This window comes from Delphinus delphis, chromosome 13 (genome assembly GCF_949987515.2).
Source record: "Delphinus delphis chromosome 13, mDelDel1.2, whole genome shotgun sequence".
Lineage (NCBI taxonomy): Eukaryota > Metazoa > Chordata > Mammalia > Artiodactyla > Delphinidae > Delphinus > Delphinus delphis.
In genome coordinates, this window is record NC_082695.1 from 18902603 (window position 1) to 18923835 (window position 21233).

Below are 21233 nucleotides of genomic sequence, written 5' to 3' on the forward strand. Positions count from 1 at the left end.
CCCCTAGAGAATCTGATTCAGCTGGTCTGGGGAGGGGCCCATGTCATGGTGGTTTTTAAAAGTTTCCCAAGTGATTTTCATGTGCAGCCAGGCTCGTGAACCCCTGAATTCAGAAAACAGAGAAAGGGGAGAATCCCCTGGCTGTCCAGTGGTTAGGACTTGGCGCTTTCACTGCCATGGGCCGGGTTCAATCCCTGGTCTGGGAACCGAGATCCCTCAAGCTGCACAGCGTGGCAAAATAATAATAATAAAAAAAATTTTAAAAACCCCAGAAAACAGAAAGGGGCACCCATGTCGGGGACCTCACGCACCTTCCCTCTCTGCATCCCCCAGTGTCTCAGGTTATTCCCATCTGACAGGAGGGGAAACCAGGGCTCTGGGCTTAGAAGCAACTCATGCACAGCCTCACGCCTCCCAGGAGGCAGACCTTGGACTGATGCGTGTGGGTCAAGTTTAAGCAGTTTGATTTCTTTCACCTCCCTCTTCTCTGCAGCCCCCAGCCCTGAGCTAATCTTTCAGCGTCCGCTCCAGAGAACTCTTCAGAGATGGAAAAAGTGTAGCTCCAGAGCTCCCCTTTCTCCCTCTTCCCCTTACAGTGGGGAAACAGGCCCAGAGAGGGATAATGACTGGGCCCAGGTCACTCGGAGAGGCAGAGGCAGGCCCGTGCCCCGACACATTCCCCGACTGCCCACTGCCCCCCCGTGGTCGGTCTGCGGTGGGGCTGCTATTGTGAGGTTACAACCATTAATTATCCCTCCTGGGGCATCTTCACTCTTCTCTAAATGACTTCACGTAGCTATTAGGGCCTTGGGTAGCCTCTTACCCGCCCTACAAAAGACGATGAGGAGGTGTTAATTATCCCCGTTTTATGAGTGAGGTCGCAAGCCTGACCCAAGCTCCCTCAGTGGGGAGGCAGGAGAGCTGGGACTAGCACCCAGGTCTCTTCACCCAAGCCTGGGGCTCCTGCTACCCCGATGATGCTGTGTTTAAGGTAGGCTGTCCCCACTGGGCCGGAGGGGTTTGGCAACTGCAAAGGACATGTCCCTTCTCGGAGGAAATTGGGCAGTGTTGCTTTGATGATCTCAGTGCTGGTTTCACCCCTGGGTTCCTGAGCTAGTTACGGGGTGCGGGCTGGAGGGAGCCACAGCTGCCGGTCCCTGTACAAGTAACTTGGATCTCTGTGCCAGGTTTTCAAGTGCAGCTTCAAGCAACGAAGTCACATGTGAGAAGTGTTCTGAGCCGAGCAGTGAGCTGCCTAAAGAACCCAGGGAAAAGGTAAGGAGCCGCTTGGCGCGTCCTTTTCCCCAGCAGGTAGTTGTACTTGTTGGAAAAAGGGCTTTTATGATCTCCAGGGCCCAGGAAAGAATCAGAAACCTCTCATGAACTGTTAAGACATTTTTTTCCTTTAATGTTGGGACTTTTAAAGTCCCTTCCGGTATGATGGGCTGTGTGATTCCCCGTTGCAAATATAATCGTCAGGCATTTCTTTTTGTCTGTGCAAATGGGAGGAGGGACATGGCTTTCCTGTGTAAGAATGTCTGCTTTATTAAGAAATTAATGAAGATGTAAAAATGTTAATAGAAACCCCCCTCAATTTTCCCCCATTATGGTCCCTGCTTCTTTCCCCACCCTGATGTGTCACCTAGACGAAGAAAAAGGAGGAGAGTTACCATCAATTAAATTGCTTAAAACATATTTTCATTTAGTCTGTTTTCTTAAATATGTATTTATCTTGCCTGTGCTGGATCTTAGCTGTGGCACACAGCATCTTCGTTGCAGCGTGCAGACTCTTAGTTGCAGCATGCGTGCGGGATCTAGTTCCCTGACCAGGGATCGAACCTGGGTCCCCTGCATTGGGAGCATGGAGTCTTACCCAGTGGACCACCAGGGAAGTCCCCATTTAGTCTGTTTAATTTAAAAAGCTCATAAAATAACTGCTAGGTATAACGGGTTTGCGGTTGATGCTTTCTGCAGTTTCAGTTTTTGTTAAACAGCTTCACTGAGGTATAATTGACATACAGTAAACTGGACATGTTTAAAGCATATAAGCAGGTGAGCTTTGACATCTTTGTACACCTGTTGAAACTTTCATCACAATAAAGACAGTGGGCATTTCCAGCACATGCAAGTTTCTTCTCTGTGACCCCCCAGAGCAACCACTCATCTGCTTTCAGTTACTGTAGATTCATTCGCATCTGCTAGATTGTTATATAAATGCAACCAGTGCTCTTTTCTCGGTCCGGCTTCTTTCACTCAGAATCATTATTTTGAGCTTCATCATGTGTGTCAATAGCCCATCCTTTTTATTGCCGAGTAGTACTCCGTTGTATGGGTAGCCCACAGTTGGCTTATCCATTCAGCCCTTGATGGGCATTTGGGTTGTTTCCAGTTTGGGGCCATTGCAAATAAAGCTTCTGTGAACATCTGTGGGCAAGGCTCTGTAGGGACATCTATTTTGTTTTCTCTTGGATAAATACCTAGGTGTGGAATGGCTGGATCACATAGTTTTACTTTTTAAGAAAATTATACACCAGTTTTAAACACCAGAGCTTGGTTCCAAGCCCATTTGAACCCCTCCCATCATAAACCCCTAGCAAAGGTGAACTGGCTCTGAATGACAGTGCCCACCACTCCTGGGGTGGGCGGTTAGCCCTGTTTCTATCCTTGGATCTTCTGAGTCATTTCTTTAAAAATGGTAGAGAGGGACTTCCCTGGCAGTCCAGCGGTTGAGACTCCGCACTTCCATTGCGGGGGACGCGGGTTCGATCCCTGGTCAGGGAACTAAGATCCCTTAGTTTTCCCAAAATGGAAACCCCTTATCCAGTCACTCCTCATCCCCCACCTCCAGCCCCCGGCAACCGTGAATCTGCTTTCTGTCTCTATAGACTTGCCTATTCTGGGTGTTCCATGTAAGTGGAATCATGTATGTGGCCTTTTGTGTCTGACTTCTTTCACTTTGCATTATGTTTTCAAGGTTCATCTATGTTATAGCATGTATCAGTACTGCATTCTTTTTTATGGATGAATAATATTCCATTGCATGGATATACCGCTTTCTGTTTATCCATTCATCCATTGACGGACATTTGAGTTTCCAGCTTTTGGCGATTGTGAATAATGCTGCTGCAGACATTGGTATACAAGCTTTTGTCTGAACACCTGTTTTCAGTTCTTTTGGGTATATACTCAGGAATGGAATTGGTGGGTCGTATGGTTAAATCTTTGTGTAACTTCTTGAAGTAGACCTTTTTCTAAGAGAAAAGAAAAATTTTAGATATGACTAAGCACTAATACATGAATATTATAAAAACCCAACAGAACTAAAATGTGTAGGATTAAAAGATGACGTTCTCTTCCTCATTTCTTCTTCCTACCCTCACTCCTTCACCCACAGTTTTTTTTTTAAATTAATTTATTTTATTTATTTATTTCTGGCTGCATTGGCTATTTGTTGCTGCACACAGGCTTCCTCTAGTTGTGGCAAGTGGGGGCTACTCTTTGTTGCGGTGCACGGGCCTCTCATTGTGGTGGCTTCTCTTGTTGCAGAGCACGGGCTCCAGGCGTGCGGGCGTCAGTAGTTGTGGCACGTGGGTTCAGTAGTTGTGGCTCGTGGGCTCAGTAGTTGTGGCTCACAGGCTCTAGAGCGCAGGCTCAGTAGTTGTGGCACACGGGCTTAGTTGCTCCACGGCATGTGGGATCTTCCCTGACCAGGGCTTGAACCCATGTCCCCTGCATTGGCAGGCGGATTCCTCACCACTGCACCACCAGGGAAGCCCTTCACTCCCAGTTTGATTGTTATCTTTTCTCCACTGTTTATGTACTCACGTACATATTTATACACATGTACACATGTAGTTTTTTAAAATGGTAATTTATTATAAATATATAGTTCCTCATCCTGCTTTTCTTCCACCAGCACGACATTTTGTGTGTTCTTAGACGTTAGGACATTGGGACCTGCCCCCACTTCTGTGGATCCAAGTGCCTGTGTGGTATTCAATTGTTTGAATATTTCAGAATTTATTTAGCCAGTGCCCTTTAGATGGGCATTTAGGTTGTTTCTGTGTTCTTTCGTTTCACAAACAGTGCTGTATGAACTTTCTTGTTCACATAGACTAGTGCACGTGAGCAAAGCAAGAATCCTGGGAGGAAATGGCCAGATAAAAGGAAATGAGTGTCCTAAAATCATGAGAGATATACTGAGTTGCCCAAGAATCATGCCCATTCCATTTATCTTCTCACCAGCAGTGTCTGAGAGTGGCCGTGTCTGAGAGTGGCCGTTTCACCACATCCTCACCCACACTGGCTATGTTCAGTCTGTAAGATTTTATGGTGTCTCACTGCTGTGATTTTAAAAGCAGCTATTTCAGGGCGTCCCTGGTGGCGCAGTGGTTAAGAATCCACCTGACAATGCAGGGAACATGGGTTCGAGCCCTGGTCAGGGAAGATCCCACATGCCGCGGAGCAACTAAGCCCGTGCGCCACAACCACTGAGCCTGCGCTCTAGAGCCCGCGAGTCACAACTACTGAACCCATGTGCCACAACTGCTGAAGCCCACGCACCTAGAGCCCGTGCTCTGCAACAAGAGAAGCCACCAAAATGAGAAGCCCGCGCACCGCAACGAAGAGTAGCCCCCGCTCGCCGCAACTAGAGAAAGCCTGCACGCGACAAGGAAGACCCAACGCAACCAAAAATAAATACATCAATCAATCAATCAATCAATCAATCAAAGCAGCTATTTCAATCACCTCATCTCTTTCTTTCCATTTCAAACTGCCCCCCGACGTTTTTTTTTGGCTGCACTGCGCAACTTGTGGGATCTTAGTTCTCTGACGAGGGATCGAACCCGGGGCCCTGGCAATGGAAGGCTGGAATCCTAACCACTGAACCACCAGGGAATTCCCTCCATTTCAAACCCTTTAACTTAAATTGGATTTTTTTTTTTTTTCCACAGCAAAAGGAAGGGCATGGTGTGGACGGAGCATCTGTCCCAAGAAGCCCCTGGAAGCCTGCGACACCCCGGGAGAAATCCAGGCAGACAGAGTGGAAAGACAGTTCTGACCAAGTCCCTGGCAGCGGTTGGAGCGAAAGTGTGGTGGGGCCTCTGAGCCCTTCCGCCAGCGCCCCGGATGATGACAGAAGCTTCCAGACCGTGTGGGCCACAGTGTTCGAACATCACGTGGAGAAGCACACCGTGGCTGACCTATCAGGACACTGTCCCGCAGCCATGACCCCCAGGGACACGGCCGATGTCTTGGAGCTCAGATCCAGGTTCCTTGGGTCGAGAAGCTCTTTCCCGCAAACCACATACCTGAAGAAAGAGTGGTTGGAAAATCCCGACCCAAAGAAATCTGGGCGGACCGCCTTCTCCAACGGTGAGCCCAAACAGCATCATACGTCTTCCGTCCTGGGAAGATACCCTGTGGGCGACAAGTGCAGTAATAACCCCTGCCTCAAGCTCTTGGAAAGCCCTCCCGCATCCGAGAGGGTCGAGCCCAGGTATGACATCGTGCACGCGGTTGGGGAGCGTGCGCACAGCGAGGCCATCCCCACGGCGCCCGAGGAGAAGGCTGTGACGCTCCGGAGCAGCCAGTCTCGGCTCTCACTGTCCCAGGAGGTGGCCCCTGCCGTGACCCCTGCTGACCCCGAGCGCAGGCTGGAAGGCCAGGTGGGGTCTGTCCAAAGGGCCAGTCTGATCTGGGAAGCTCGAGGGACGCGTGAGGTCAGCGGGCCAAAGCCTGAGTTCCACCGAGAGCTAAAGGACACGTCTGGAGGCAATTGTCTGTCACCCAGATGGACAGGTGGGGTGACTATCAACTGGCAGAAAGCTGCTGTGGGGGTCAGTGAAGAGAGAGGCTCGGAACCAGGCCCCGAGGCCACCTCTGCGAGGACCATCCAGGCTGCCATCCAGGAGGCCCAGCACCAGGGGATCGACGGGGCCGGAATAAAGCCAGGGGAAAGGGGTGCCCCCCAGGGGGGGCCTCTGGAGCCTCCTTCCAGGGCTAAGGGCGAGGCCTCTGACTTCCGAGCCCGGCCACAGGCAGACGTGCTACTGCAGAAGGGGCCCCTCGCCGTGGCTGGCGGCCAGGGTGGAGCGAGGCCGGCCCGGGTGCCAGAGCCCGAAGCCAGGATGCGGAAGGTGAGCCCCAGCGACCAGAGGATGGAGAGGTGGAGGCGGCGGACGTTACCCCATGACGCGAAGTTCGATGAATTCAGCTTACTGGCCCCAGAGCACTCTTCCAAGGCAGAGCAGAGACGGACGGGTCATTTGACCCACACCGCAGGTGCCTTAGGAAAACTTCAACTAGCCCACGGTTGGGAGGAGCCCCAGCAGGGGAACCCGGGCGTGTCACAGGTTCTTTCAGCAGCAAAGCAAGGGTCATCTGTGGAACCCAAGGCGACCTTTTTTGCAGTGACGTATCAGATTCCCGACACTCAAAAAGCAAAGAGCATTGTTAAGCCCAGGTCCGAAAACTTGATGGAACATTCTAGAAAAATAGCCCCACCTCCATCACCTCATCTTTTAACATCTACCTTGGTTTCTCTGAACCATGAAGAGCTGCTGGAGACCATGGGCAGTAAAAACCAGGCTCCAGGCAGAGAGCATGACCGTGCAAGCTTTCCAAAGACTCCGAGGCCAGCGTCTCTTGGGGAGAGGATTCTGGGTCCTCCCAGCGAGAGAATCTCCGATGACGATGCTTTATGGGTTCGTCGGGGACCGGAAGACAGCATTGGTTTTCACAGCGACTGGAAGGACCGTGGGAACAAGACGTCCCCCCGTGGTGCTCCCAAAACACCTCCGGCTCTCAAAAGTCACCCGAAAGCCACCCATCTCCTGCTCAGAAGGAAGACAGAGGTGGTCAGCGAGACGTTCCCAGGTAAAATCAAGGATGGTTACAGGTCCAGTGTCCTCGACATTGACGCCCTGATGGCCGAGTACCAGAGACAGCCGGCCGCAGGCCCCAGGGAGGCTCAGGAGCTGGTGGGGGGACCGCCCACAGAGCCCAGAGGCTCGAATCCCGAGAGGCCTGGCCAGCAAGGCGAGGTGGATCGGAGACGGAGGAGCCTGAAGGAGGGCCCTGAAATTGAGGGGCCCCGGAAACAAGCCAGTTTTGCCGAAACAAACCCCAGTCCTACCCCCGGCTCGGGCAAGCAACTGGCAGAGACCCTGGAGGCAGCCACGAACACCAAGGTCAGCCCTCCTCTGTGGGCTCTGCCGCACTCAGCTCCTCCTGAGAAATATCCAGGGGCCTCTTCTGGCCCTGCAGGTCCCAGGAAGAAAGGCTCGGGGGTCACCGAGGATGAGAAAAAGGCCTTCATCAGTAAACATCACAGTGCAAAGTGCCCGCATTCCCCGGCTGAGTCACAGCCCACCACCTCCTGGGAGGATCTGGGCAGCGGGGCCACCGTGCCACCCAGGTCCTCCCCCACTGACCAGAAGAAAGGGCTCCCAAGGAAATCCCTCGGGAGAGGAGAGGAGGGCAGTGTGACCCAATGGGGCAGCCACCCATGGGACTGTGGAAGGTCACTGCTGGATGTCAAGAGGGCCCACTCGGAGAAAGGCCCCCCTCTCAAAATCCGAGAGGGCCTGTTCATCATGCAGGAAGCCAGAGAGAGGAGGCAAGAGCAGCCCAAAGGGAGGCCCAGCCTCCCTAGGGAGAGTTCAGAGGCCAAAGACATCAAGACGGGGCTCTGTCAGCAGGAGTCGGGGAATCGAGACAGTCAAAAGGTGAGTACAGACCATGTTGCAGTTTTGTCAAACGTTGTTAAACATGCAGGCCAGGGGTCTCAAACTCAGAACCCACGTGGGTAGGCCAGGTGAGTATGGAAATGAGTGGAGTCAGGCTGGGTGTGAGACACTAGGGAGTGGTGGGGCTTGTGGCAAATGGAGAGCCCACGCCTTATCGGAAGGGGGCAACCGCTGCGCAGCCCCAGCTGGTTCTTGTCAAGTGAGGAAGGTGGCATTGAGATGGCAGATCTGATTTATCAAGAGAACCGGAAAGATCCAGATTTTTGTCCGTAATCCCCTCCCCCCATTATGAAATGAGGACAGAGTACTAAAAAAATGCTGCTTAGTCCAAACAGAACTTGTCTGCTGGCACTATACAGCCTGTGGGCTACCAGTTTTAAACCTCTGGGCTAGAATGATCACAATAGGTGTCATTTATTGAGCACCTGCTGTATTCCAGGATGCTGCATCACGTTCATCATTGTATCCCCAGCATCCAGCATCCTGCTTGATGTTTCGTGAACATTCAAGAAGTGTTTGTTGAATGAGCGAGCTCACATGAGCCTCGGGACAGTCCACACGAGAGGGATTGTCGTGGTTTGTGTTCCTATAGAAGCAGCCCCCTGCAAGTTGTTTTAGGAGGTGACCCCCTGAGGAGCCGGTGTGGGGAGGAGAAGTGAGTCAGGGAAGGGAAGCAGGTGATGAAGGTGTGGGCACCTGAGGCTCGTTCTCACTGGAGACCCCTGGGGAGCAGCACAGCTCACCTCTGGGTGGTCCTGCCCAAGGGGGAGGGGACCTGGAGTATTTGTTTCCTAGTTCCCCTCTGTCCTTGCCTGAGGCTGTGTCTGGGGCTTTCACCGTTCAGACTCCTCTGACCTGGCTGGGGCCGTGCTCCGTGGTGGAGAGGAAAATCCTCACACAGCATTGGCGTGTACTTGAGTGGTGGGCAGGGCACCCACAATGTCTGCTGCAGGTATGATCACCTTGTTCAGATGGAAAAAACTGAGGCTCAGAGAGGTTCAGTAACTTATCCCAAGTCACAAAGCACCAAGTGGCATAGCCAGTGTTTGCACCTAGGTCTGGCCCGATACCCGAGCTTTCAGTGGAATGAGAGATCATGAAGGTGGGGAAGAAATCTGAGGCATGGAGTCAGCCCTCAGGAAGCTTTTGATCTCTGTGTGGAGGTGGGACACGGTGATTGACGGCCAGAAAAGGATGTGGTGCAGAGTGAGGCGCTGGAGAAGAGGCCCAGGGAGACATCCCGGAGGAGGCCCTGGCCTGAGCCCACCCTTGAGAGATGGATATGAATTCGGATGTGATGATTAGAGGAGGTGAGGGCATTCTTGGTAGGAGCGCAGCATGGGCAAAGGTTCAGAGGTGGGGAAAAAAATGGCATGCCCTGGGGCCAGTGTGGTAACTGACTACGGGGCCCTTCCTGTCACCCCCCAGCCAACCTAGAAAGGGATGTTGTGGAAATTAAGTGATAGGAGAATTCACCTAAGGTTCAGGGCATGCAAGTGGTGGAAGCAGACTTTGAACCCACGTGTCTTCCGATGACCATATTCAGGCTTGTGTTGGAATCTCTGCTCTGCCGCTCACCGGTCAGCTGTGTGCAGAGCAGGCACTTGGCCTCCCCGAGCCTCAGTTTCCCCCTCTCTGGAGTTAGGAGTTAACGGGAATTCCTTCCTTGAGGCGCTGCTACCAGGCGGAGAGGAGGTAAAGTGCCCAGCATGGGTCAGGCAGGCAGCGGGCTCCGCAGATGCGCCTCCAGGAAGGGTTTCACCTACCCCCCGCCCACCCCCCACCCCCCACCCCCCAGCTCCAGGCTGTTGTTATGGGGAAGCGAGAGAGAGAGGAGGCCATGGAAATGTGACACTGCATCTGTGTGCCAGCACCTGGCTGAGGGGCCCGCCGGCAGCAGGAGACTCGGGGCCTCGTGGAGGGGCCACCCCAGCCTGGCCTTGGACGCCCGCCCGGGGTGCCGAGGCCCCAGGAGCGCTCATTGTCAGGGGATCTGTTTTCTCACAAAGGGGACTGGGAAGCTTTGGAACAGCTCCCCGTTTCTCTTCTCTCCTGCCCAAAGATCTTTGGTTCTGGACCTTTAAAAAATAAATAAGAGCAAAACAGAAGTAAAAAATGTTGGTTGTTGAAAATTCAAACCTTACAAGAGTGTATAACATGTATATAAAAATGTCCCCCCGGACCCCTTTCCTTTCCCGTCCCCCAGATGCAGCCACTGTTACAGTTTTTGATCTTCTTGGAGACTTGCCTGCACTCCAGAGTGGCTTACCCATCGCATATGTATTGATTTATAATTGTTGTATTTTTCTTATTGCAAAAGTAGTGAATGCTTGGGTGCAATTTAAAATATTATTGAAACATATGGTTTAGGATGGAAAGCTCCCCCGAATGAGGACCCTCTGGTGCACTGGGACCCTCCCCTCCAGACCTGTTGGTGGTTCTCGGCCATGGGCAGCTTTGCTGCCAGGGCGCATTTGGCAAAGTTTGAGATGTTTTTTGTTGTTGTAACCAGGGAAGAGTTTGCTCCTGGCATCTACTGGGTGGAGACCAGGGGTACTCCACAACATCCTACAGCGCAGCCCCCAACACAGAGAATCATGGAGCCCCAAATGTATGTAGATCTGAGGCTGGGGCACCCTGGCCCAGACACAGATAGGTAAATGCATACTTTTCTGTGGAAACATGGCAGCATTCTTCAGAAAGTCTCACAACTTGCTTTGTTTTCTCTGTCGTGTATTTAAACTTTTTAAAAAATGTTTTGTAAAATTTTTAAAGATTACTTTCCATTTACAGTTATTACAAAATATTGGCTATATTCCCCGTGTTATACAATACATCCTCGAGCCTGTTTACACCCAATGGTTTGTACCTCCCTGCCGCCTCATGCTTGTGTTGCCCCTTCCCCCCATGCCCCACTGGTAACCATTAGTTTGTTCTCTATGTCTGTGAGTCTCCTTCTTTTTTATTATATTCACTAGTTTGTTTTGTAGTTGTAGTTTTTAGATTCCCCATATGATACCATAGAGTATCTGTCTTTCTCTCTCTGACTTATTTCACCTAGCATAATGCCCTCCAAATCCGTCCATGCCGCTGCAAATGGCAAGCTTTCGTTCTCTTTAATGGCCAGGTAATACTCCAGTGTGTGTGTGGTACACACACGCGCACCACATCTTCTTTACCCATTCACCTGTTGATGGACATTACATTCCATACCTTGGCAACTATAAATAATGCTGCTGTGATCATTGGGGTGCATGGATCTTTCTGAGTTAATTTTTTTTTCAGATATACACCCAGATAACTTGCTTTAAAACTTTAACAGAAAAAAAAGTGCATATATAATCACCTTATTATTTCTAATGGTTGCAAAGTATTTCATTATGGGACTGAGCCCAAGCTTTTTTTATCCAGACTTTTGTGGATGGACATTTGGGTTGATTTGAGTTCTAGGGCTTCATTGAGCATCTTGAGGTGCATCTCTGCTTCCTTGGGTGACGATTTCTTGATCGACAGCCAATTCTGCTCATGTGCCCCACATGGGGTGTGATTGCAATTAAAGTTATTCCTCCCTCCCTCCCTCCTTTCCTCTCTTCCCTTCGTTCTCACTCTTTCTTTCTTTTTCACTTAACATTTATCAGAACTTTGTCCCAGCCCCAATTATAGTATTTCATTTCATCAAATGATTTATTTTCATTTCAAGAGAGAATATTTTCACATGGCTCCAAAAATACTTATAAAGTAAAAATTCCCCCAGACCTCTCATTCTCCATCCCTCCTGTTTCCTCCTCATCCCGTAATCATATTCTTTTCTCCCCAAATTCTTTTAGAGTTTCTTTCCAAAAATACAAGCAAATGTGAATACGTTAAGTCTTGTTTTTCCTTCCCTTTTCCATAAAAGTGAGCATTCTCTAAGAGTGGTTGAAACTTTGGTTGCCTATGGGTAAGTCCTAAAAGACAGCAGTGCAGGGGCTTCCCCCCAGACCAATTTGGCTGAAGTCTCTGGGGTGGGGCCTGCCTTTGTCAGTTTTAAAAGCTCCCCTGGGGATTCTTTGGTGGAGGGTCAATGCTGAACCCACAGATCTGCTACCTGCCTTTTTTTTTTTTTTTTGTATAAAGCCTCTTCGAGAACTTTTGCATTCAGCCCGCAGACAGCGAGCGTCCTCATTGTTTTTAACTGCTGCATAGTAGAGGTGGATGATATTTCCCACCTTTTACTATTTATAAACCAGGTACGTGCAGGTGTATCTGTGGGTTCAGAATGGCGATTGCCCTTCCACGGGGGAAAGGGGCTGTGATTTTGCAGGACTGCCAGCGTGCCGTGCAGCGGAGCTGTACCAGTTCCCATCCTCCCTAGTGATGACAGGGCCCCGTCTTCCCTCAGCCTTGCCAGCCAGCTGGGTTATCAAACTTCTGGAGCTCATGCTCCCAGTGAGTGCCCTCCATCTTGTCACTTGTGTGTGAGGCCATCTGTAGTTCCTTCCTATAACCTGCTGGCTGAAGTTCCGCCACTTTCCTTTTGGAAAAAGAATTCTTCATTAGGAAGATGAACACTTTGTACTTTCATGATTTGATTTCTTCCTGGAAACAGCCCTGGACTGCAAATGGGGCAGACCTGGCATTGGGCAGACCTAGCTTTGTGACTTACCAGCTGTGTGGCTCTGGGCACCTTGCCAGACCTCTCTGAGCCTCAGTTTCCTCACCTGTAGAATGGGAATCCTGCTTGCCTCATGGACTTGCTGGAGATTTATCACAAAGTAACATATAGTCAAGTGCCTGGCCTAGGGCCTGATGTGGAGAAGGTTTGTGGAAGTCAGAGGGATGCACTTAGGGATGCACCTTCATCTCTTCACACGTCGAATAAGTGTACGAGTCTGGTGTCAGGCCCTGTTCTGGGCACCAGGGCTGCTGGGAGGGCTCAGTCCGCTGCATGAGGTTGTGCTGTCCAGTACGGCAGCCACTAGCCACGTGTGTGTCTTTCCATTTAAATTAGTTAAAATTAAGTAAGATCCAAAATTCAGTTTCTTCATCGCACTGGACACATCGAAGTGCTCAAAAGCCACAAGTGGGGCTTCCCTGATGGCGCAGAGAGTCTGCCTGCTGATGCAGGGGACATGGGTTCGTGCCCCGGTCCGGGAAGATCCCACGTGCCACGGACCGGCTAGGCCCGTGAGCCATGGCCGCTGAGCCAGTGCGTCCGGAGCCTGTGCTCCGCAACGGGAGAGGCCACAACAGTGAGGGGCACGCGTACCACAAAAAAAAAAAAAAAAAAAAAAAGCCACAAGTGGCCCATGGCCATGGTATTGCTCAGCCCAGATGGAGAGCCTCGCATAATCACAGAGTGTTCTAGCAGGCAGGGCTGGTCCAGATGGGCAAGCAGAGTGAGTGAGTGGGATCATGCAGAGAGTGGTTTAAGTTCTGGGGAGATAGAGTAACCTCCCTGTCACCCCCTTTCTCTAAGGGATGGTCTCATGGGAAGGGACTTGACAGATGCCATGTGAATGATGGGAGCACCCCAGACAGGCCAGGATCTGCGGGGAAGAGGCAGAAGCAGCGAGTGAAGATGCCCCAGCACGGAGATGAGCTGGTCCTGGGGATGCTGGAGGGACCCCAGTGGGCCCTGGGATGCTGGCCAGAGCTGCGCTGGGGAGGGGAGGAGGGCCCAGAGCGTAAGGGAGCTAGCAAAGGGTTCTGAGCTGCTGCCACCATCTGTGTCTCAGAGGGACCCCTGGCTGCCCTCTCGGTGAGGGTGGAAGCAGGGAGGCCTGTGAGGAGGCTGCCATGGTCTCCAGACAGGTGACAGGGCTTGCACCAGGGTGGTGGCTGTGGAGGGGTTAGCAGCAGTTTTTGAGGAGGTGGTAACAGCTTTACTGAGATATAAACTCATGGCCCATGCAGTTCACCCATTTAAAGTGTACAGTTAATTCAGTGGCTTTTAGTATATTCACAGAGTTCCGCAACCGTAATCACATTCAATTTTAAAATATCTTCTTCATCCCCCAGAAAGCCCTGTACCCACTGACTAGTCACTTCCTGTTCTCCTAATACCCTCCGGGCCCAGGCAACCATTCATCTACTTTCTGTCTCTATAGGTTTGCCTATTCTGGACATTTCATATAAATGAAATCACACGAAGTGGTCCTTTGTGACTGACCTCTTTCACTTAGCATAAAGTTTTCAAGGTCCATCCGTATTGTAGCATATATCAGTAGTTCATTCCTTTTTATGGCCGAATAATATTCTGCAGTACAGATGCACCCCATTTTATTTATCCATTCATCGGTGATGGGCGTTTGGGTTGTTTCCACTCTTTAGCTATTATGGAGGAAGGTGGTATGAACATTCCTGCACAAACTTTTGTATGCTTTCATTTCTTTGGCTATATACCTGGGAGTGGCATTGCTGGGTCACATGGTAATAACTCCAGGTTTCACCTTCGTGGGGCTGTCAGACTGTTTTCCAAAGCAGCTGCACCATTTTGCATTCCCACCAGCAGTGTATGAGAGTTCTAATTTTTCTGCATCCTAGCCAACATTTGCTATCATCTGTCTTTCTGATTCTAGCCATCCTAGTGAGTGTGAAGTGATATCTCATGGTGGTTTTTTTTAAATTGAGATATAATTGACATGTAATGTTATATCAGTTTCTGATGTACAACATGATGATTCAGTATTTGTATATATTGCAAAATGATCGTTGTGGTTTTGATTTGCATTTCCTGTTGAGCATCTTTTAACGTGCTTATTGGCCATTTGTGTACTTTTTTGGAGTAATGTCTATTCAGATCCTTTGTCCATTTTTAGATTCGTTTGTTATTTTATTATTGAGCTGTAATTATTCTTTGTACATTCTGGATACAAGTGCCTTATGAGACATAATGATCTGCAGGAATGTTCTCCCATTCTGTGGGTTGTCTTTTCACTTTTTTAAAATTAATCAATTAATTAATTAATTAACTTCTGGCTGCGTTGGGTCTTGTTGCTGCGCACGGGCTTTCTCTAGTTGCGGCGAGCAGGGGCTACCCTTCGCGATGTGCGGTCTTCTCATTTCAATGGCTTCTCTTGCTGTGGAGCACAGGCTTTTGGCGTGCGGGCTTCAGTAGTTGTGGCACACGGGCTCAGTAGTTGTGGTGCATGGGCTTAGTTGCTCCACGGCATGTGGGATCTTCCTGGACCAGGGATCGAACCTGTGTCCCCTGCATTGGCAGGCGGATTCCCGACCACTGCGCCACCAGGGACGTCCCACTTTTCACTTTCTTAATGGTGCCCTTTGAAGCATCAAAGTCTTTCATTTTGATGTAGTCTAGCTTACTTGTCTTTTGTTGCTTGAGCTTCTGGTGTCCTATCTAAGAAACCCTTGCCTAATCCATGAAGGTCATGAAGATATAAGCCTATATTTTCTTCTAAGAGTTTTCTCCTTTTGGCTCTGACATTTAGGTCTTTGATCTATTTTGAGTCGATGTTGGTATATGATGTGAGGTTTGCAGCATGTTTTGAAGGCAGTGTCAACTTTGTTGATGGGACGGAGAGAAAGAGGAGACAGAGGGTGACCCAAGGGTCTTGGCCTACCTAGCTGGTGACAGGGACAAGATTAGAGGGGAGGAATGGAGAGGCCTGTTTTGGGCACATGAGGTCTCAGACCAGTGTGAGCAGTGACTATAGATGGTAAGTGGGCAATGGGATCTGCAAGTCTGGAGTCCCAACACAGAGAGACAGAATCCGGACTCGTCCATGTGTACACGGGATTTACTTAAGCCATGGGGTGTGATAAGAAACCCCAAGGGAGTGATGTGGAAGAGGAGGCTGCATGGCTGGCCTGGGTCACACTTTCACATGTCCCTCTGAGATGCAGGGAGCCTCAGAAGGAATAGCCAGGGAGGTCAGAGGAGAACCGGAGAGCCTCATAAGGCATCAGAAAAGAGGCTGTGAGGCAAGGGATCAGGAATCAAGCCATGCTCCTCACTCATGCTATGTGTTCTTAAGCAGACGCCTTCCCTCTCTGGGCAGGGACAGTATGAGGTATGTAAAATCCACATTCTAGAGTCCTGTGTTTACTGGCTTGTGACTGTATCCCCTTATATATAAAAATAACAGGATTCATACCAGCACACCTACTCCGTTGTATTCATGTACCATTTCTCTGTATATGTGCACATGTGTTTGGATGCATGGAAAGATGTCTAAAATGAGGTCACCAAAGTTGCCAGTGGCAGTGATGAGGCAGGCTAACATTTACGGAGGGCTCCCCACATGCCAGGCATGGGGGAGACTAAGGTGAAGCCAACCAGGCACCCAGGTCTCACGCACGTCTGCCCCCTGGTGGCAGCACTGAGTCACACGCTTTCCATGGGCTGGTCCATCCCTGAACTGAGGACGATTATTAGGGGGTCTTTCCCCACATGGTCAAGGCTCAGAGAGGTTAAGGCACACAGCTGAGGTCACACAGTTACTAAGTGGCTGAGGCTGGGCTGAACCCAGACCTGCTGATCCTACATATTACCCCCGTTCATTGAGGTGGACTGCCTGCCATGGGATGGTGCGGGGTGGGGGATGGAGCATCTGGTGCTTTAATTTTCTTCTTTGCCCTTTTAGGCCAGAATGGACTCTCTCGGTGTAACATATTCTTCCTGCAAATAGGGAAGCCCCAGTAAAGTCCTCTTCTTGCGTCCTGTGCCTCAGGTGCCGCCGGGGAGGGAGTTTGCCCTCCAGGACAACGAGCCGCTGCTCTGGCAGGTGATCCCTGTGGCCGCGGGCCCCCGGAGAAGCCACAGCTTCTGCAAGGACAAGAGGAGCGGGCCCTTGGTGGTGAGTGGTGCTGGCGTGGCCAGAGTGGATGCAGTTGGGAATGTCCCAGGCTGGCCCCAGGGCCTGCAGGGGACGGGGACAGGCAGGTGACTGTCCGGGAGCCTGGTGTTGTCTGGCTGTGCCGTGGTTCATGACGTGGAGGGTGTTTGGTGGCTCTGCTGGGGAAGCCTTCTCCCCTCGTGGGTTTTTGGCCCCTTGTGGAGGGGTAGCCCCTGCTGCTTGGCGTGGAGCAGTGAGGAGAACACATGCTGGGGTCCGAGCGCCCTGGGTTCAAATCCCAGCACTGTCTCCTCTCAGACTCTTTGAGCAGTTTTTATTAATTTCTATGCACCTCAGTTTGTTCACCAAGAGAACGGGGCTGTGATTCCTGCTTCTTTTGCACTGCTGGGAGGATGGAGTAGGATTGCGTGGGGCCCAGCACATGGTAATTCAGACAGTGATTGACAGTGTGGTGAAGACAGGAGGAAGGTGGAGTTAAGCTGCTTCTGGAGCCGGATCGCCTGGGTTCACATCCTAGCTGTGCATGCAGATGGGTGCCCGGCCTCAGTTTCCTCATCTGTAAAATGGGGGTAGTAATAGCATCTACTTCACAGGGCTGATGTGGGGTTCAGATAAGATAATTCGAGAAGTGTTTAGCTTGGTCCCAGGTACACGGTAAACACTTTAATAAGTGTTACGTTACCATTATTATTATCGTTGTTATTATTCTTGTTTTTGAGTGTCCTTTTGGCTGTCACTGAGCTCTGTCTCCTCAGCCAGCACTTCCTCCCTCTCAGCCTGTTTCCTCACTTGTGGAAGCAAGTAGGTAAATGAGGTGGCAGGACCCCAGGGGAGCCCCCTTCCCTGGAGCCTCAGTGTCCCCAGCTGGGTTCCAGGGCTTTACCACATCTGAATTTCCGTGATTTTCTTTTCTGTTTATTTTCTTTTCACTTTTGCTCCATGATCCTGGGAGATCTGAGCTCTGCATTTCCTCTCGGGCCCTGGGCCCCACGTGGGGACATCTGAGATAAGCCTTTTTTAATGAGGCAACACCAGCTCTGTGCCTGAGATCATTCTGAGTGCAAGGCTGCATGCATTTCAGTGGTTATCTGTGCCCGGTCTCATGTCTCTGAGACGTGGGCTTCTGCAGCATTGAAGCCTGAGGTCCATTCCGTCTAGCTTTATGGCCACGGGCAAGAGACTTCAGTTACCTAAACCTTGGTCTCCTCCTGTAAAATGGGTGAAGACACTGCCCCTGGCAGGCTTCTTGCCGAGACCTGATGGGAGAGTGAAAAGGCCTGACTGTGGGGCTGGGGGTGACAGCTCCCATGCGGGGACTCAGACATCGGCTGAGAAGCCCTGGAAAATTTCTCAAGTGTCCAGATCTCAGCCACCGATTTCTTTCTCACCCTTGTCTCCATTCCCTCTCAGGCACACTGACTCAGCTTATCTGATTGTGTGTGTGTGTGTGTGTGTGTGTGTGTGGTGTGAGAGAGAGAGAGAGAGAGAGAGAGAGAGAGAGAGAAGACAAAGGCCATGGAGCGAAGAGCATTCAAACCCTGCCTTTTTACAGTCTCTGCTTGCTGGCCCCTCCCCTTTCTCCCTCTGTCACTGAGGAGCCTTTGTCCATGGAGTTGTCAGGTGGCTCCCTCCTTCTGGCCCGCAAGGCCCCTGCCCCATTACTGCCTGCTTGATCACCTCTCCCCCAGAGGTGGACGGGTTGGGGTACTGAGCCTGAGCAAGACAGAGCTGGGGCCCCAGACCTCAGTTCCCTGCTTTCAGGACTGACACCTGCAATTCCAGGTAGTGGCCACCAGGGGGTGATGGTGTTCAGCTCACTTTCTGATGGCTCCAAAAGCCTGTCTGGGGGGACCTCAGCATTGGGGCTCTGGAGGCTGAAAGAAGTAGGTTCAGGTTCTGACCCTGGCACTCTGTGACCTCAGGCAAGTGGTCTGATGGACCCCACTGAGCCTCAGTTTTTGCTTCTGTAAAATGAGGCTGGTCCTAAGTGGCCTCCAGAGTATTTTTGTGAGCAGTAAATGAGGTCACTCAGCCCTCAGGAGAGTAAATTCCCAGTTAATGCCTTGGCTGCGGGGATCACTGTTCCCGCTTTCCTTTTCCTCTCCTTCTCTTCCACCTCCCTTGCCCCCTCCTCCTCCTCCTCCTAACTCCCCCTCCTCCTGTCGTCTCCCTTTTTTCTCTCCTAGTCCAACTCTCTCATTATGAACGGGGAAACTGAGGCCTCGAGAGAGGGCCTGACGTAGGCAGGGCAACCCTGCAGGTGAGGCCTGGGGTCCTGAGCCCTTGGCCCTGCCAGCTGCCCCTACCCCTCTGGAGGTAGGAGGTGGTCAGTCCCGCGTTTTATACTCCATGGTACGTTTGAGGATTCACTCACTAGTGGATAAACGCCATCCGCCATTACTCCCGTCACTGTTTTGATTGATGACTTTGTACTGTTGACTTCCAATTGAGATTCAGGTTCATCTCCCTTTTTTGAGTCTGTGCTCCAGGCCTTGTCAGTCCCCACTCCCCACTCATGTTAGGGAATATGAATCCCCTTTTGCAGAGGAGGAAACCGAGTCTCAGAGAGGTTAAGCCACTTGCCCGAGGCCACACAGTTAGCAAACGGGGGAGCTGGAATGCATACTGGGCCTGTTTCGCCTCCAGCCTTAGCCCTGGGCCCCTTCTGCCTCAGGCCTGTGCTTTTGGCCTGGGACCACTCTGCCAGCCCCTCTCTGCCCTTGGGCCTGCAGTGCCTGGGGCATCGCTCACAAGGAAACAAGACAGCCAACCAATCCCCGGGGCTGAGAATGTGATATTTGTCCAGCATAGGGTTGGCCACCCTCCGAAGGGTGCCTGGGACGCACTGGGGCTGATGCCCTGCTGATCTGCAGAGCCCTGCCCACCCCCAGCTGGTCAGACCCTGAGCATGAGGTCAGACCGGTTCCACCCGGCCGCTTCATAGAGGCGGCAAACGAGTGAGTTTAGCACTCAGCGCCTCTCTTTTTTTTCCGCTGTAAAGTGGTGGATTGCAGGAATAACAGTGCCCACCACAGTGCTTACTGGGTGGCGTAGATACTAGTTTATCCCCATTTTACAGGTGGGAAAACTGAGGCTCAGAGCCAGTAAGTGCCTCTCCCAAGGTCTGAGTCCACCTCATCGTGTGGTAGGAGATGGGGCTGAAAAGAGATGATGCTTATAAAGCGCTGATGGAGAGTAACTGCCTGATAAATGTTACTGTGTTTTTGTTTGGGTTTTTTTAAAAATAAATTTACTTATTTTTGGCTGCGTTGGGTCTTTGTTGCTACACGTAGGCTTTCTCTAGTTGCGGGGAGCGGGGGCTGCTCTTCGTTGCGGTACGCGGGCTTCTCATTGCGGTGGCTTCTCTTGTTGTGGAGCATGGGCTCTAGGCGCGCGGGCTTCAGTAGTTGTGACACACAGGCTCAGTAGTTGTGGCTCGCAGGCTCTAGAGCGCAGGGTCAGTAGTTGTGGCGCACGGGCTTAGTTGCTCCGCGGCATGTGGGATCTTCCCGGACCAGGGCTCGATCCCGTGTCCCCTGCATTGTCAGGCGGATTCTTAACCGCTGCGCCACCACGGAAGTCCCACTGTGTTGTTAATTATGATTTGCTGTCAGCTGTTTTTTTCCTCTATATTCTCTCAAAGAGCTGCTGATGGAACGGGAAGTTGTCCCCTCTCTTAGGAGTTTTTTTGCCGTTGAGGAAACGGAGGGCAGGGGAGGGGAGGTGTTCTGTCCGGGGGGTCCCACGGCAGCCAGGCTGGGCTGGGACTGGAGTTCTGAGTCCCTGGCCGGTGCTCTCTGCTCTCTCTGCTCCCCCGCTCCTTTCAGGGCCGTCCTTAGGACCTCCGGTCTGTGTGGCAGGTCCTAGTCCTGCGCCCAGCCTTCTCCCTCCCCCATCCAGGGGTGATGGTGGATGGGCACACCCTCTTTTCCTCGTAAAGTGAGCCTTTGGCTTGCACTCGTGCTGGGATCGTAAAACACGGTGACTCAGTCGTGGACCACGACCTTGGGTCATGGTTCACCCCAGAGGCCCCTCCCGTGACCGTGAAGGCACAGATTCACTGGCTCTGGGGCTTCCCTGCGATGTGGCAGATGGGCCTCTGGTAACCTCAAGAATGTTCTCCCAAATCCCCAAACCCGTCAGTCAGCATTTGGTGGCTCATCTAGTGACGAGTTCACCCCCTCGTGGGCCTACTTTGTGCCAGGCCCTGAGTGAGGGGGCCCTGGAGAGTCTCTCACTCAGTTTCCTCGGGTCCACAGTCCAGGCGGGCCTGGAGGTGGCCCGGGAGGGCATAGTTAGGTGAAGGCGGGCGCTCAGGAAGTAGGGACAACGCATGCAAAGGCATGGAGGTGAGGTGAAGCGAGAGGCGTGTCGGGGGGTCAGTGACCAGCCCAGTTGGGCTGAGATGGAACATTTCGGGGGTTCAGTCTTTCTTTTCTTTTTTTTTGCGTTACGCGGGCCTCTCACTGTTGTGGCCTCTCCCGTTGCGGAGCACAGGCTCCGGACGCGCAGGCTCAGCGTCCATGGCTCACGGGCCCAGCCGCTCCGCGGCATGTGGGATCCTCCCGGACTGGGACACGAACCCGTGTCCCCTGTATCGGCAGCCGGACTCTCAACCACTGCGCCACCAGGGAAGCCCCGCAGTCTTTCTTTTGACAAATGTTTATCCTGCATGTTACGA

General features: G+C 51.6%; 1 protein-coding gene across 3 annotated transcripts in view; it reads left to right on the forward strand.

Moving 5' to 3' along the window:
- Positions 1-21233, forward strand: part of KIAA1671 (KIAA1671 ortholog) — a 185698-nt gene that overhangs the window by 57727 nt on the left and 106738 nt on the right. For 2 of the 3 annotated variants that reach the window (XM_060028257.1, XM_060028258.1), the window contains exons 4-6: positions 1188-1275; positions 4956-7730; positions 16427-16552. In XM_060028257.1, coding sequence (XP_059884240.1) covers positions 1188-1275; positions 4956-7730; positions 16427-16552 — 2989 coding nt within the window. The remainder of the gene's footprint in view (positions 1-1187; positions 1276-4955; positions 7731-16426; positions 16553-21233) is intronic. The other variant, XM_060028259.1, reaches the window with a different exon arrangement.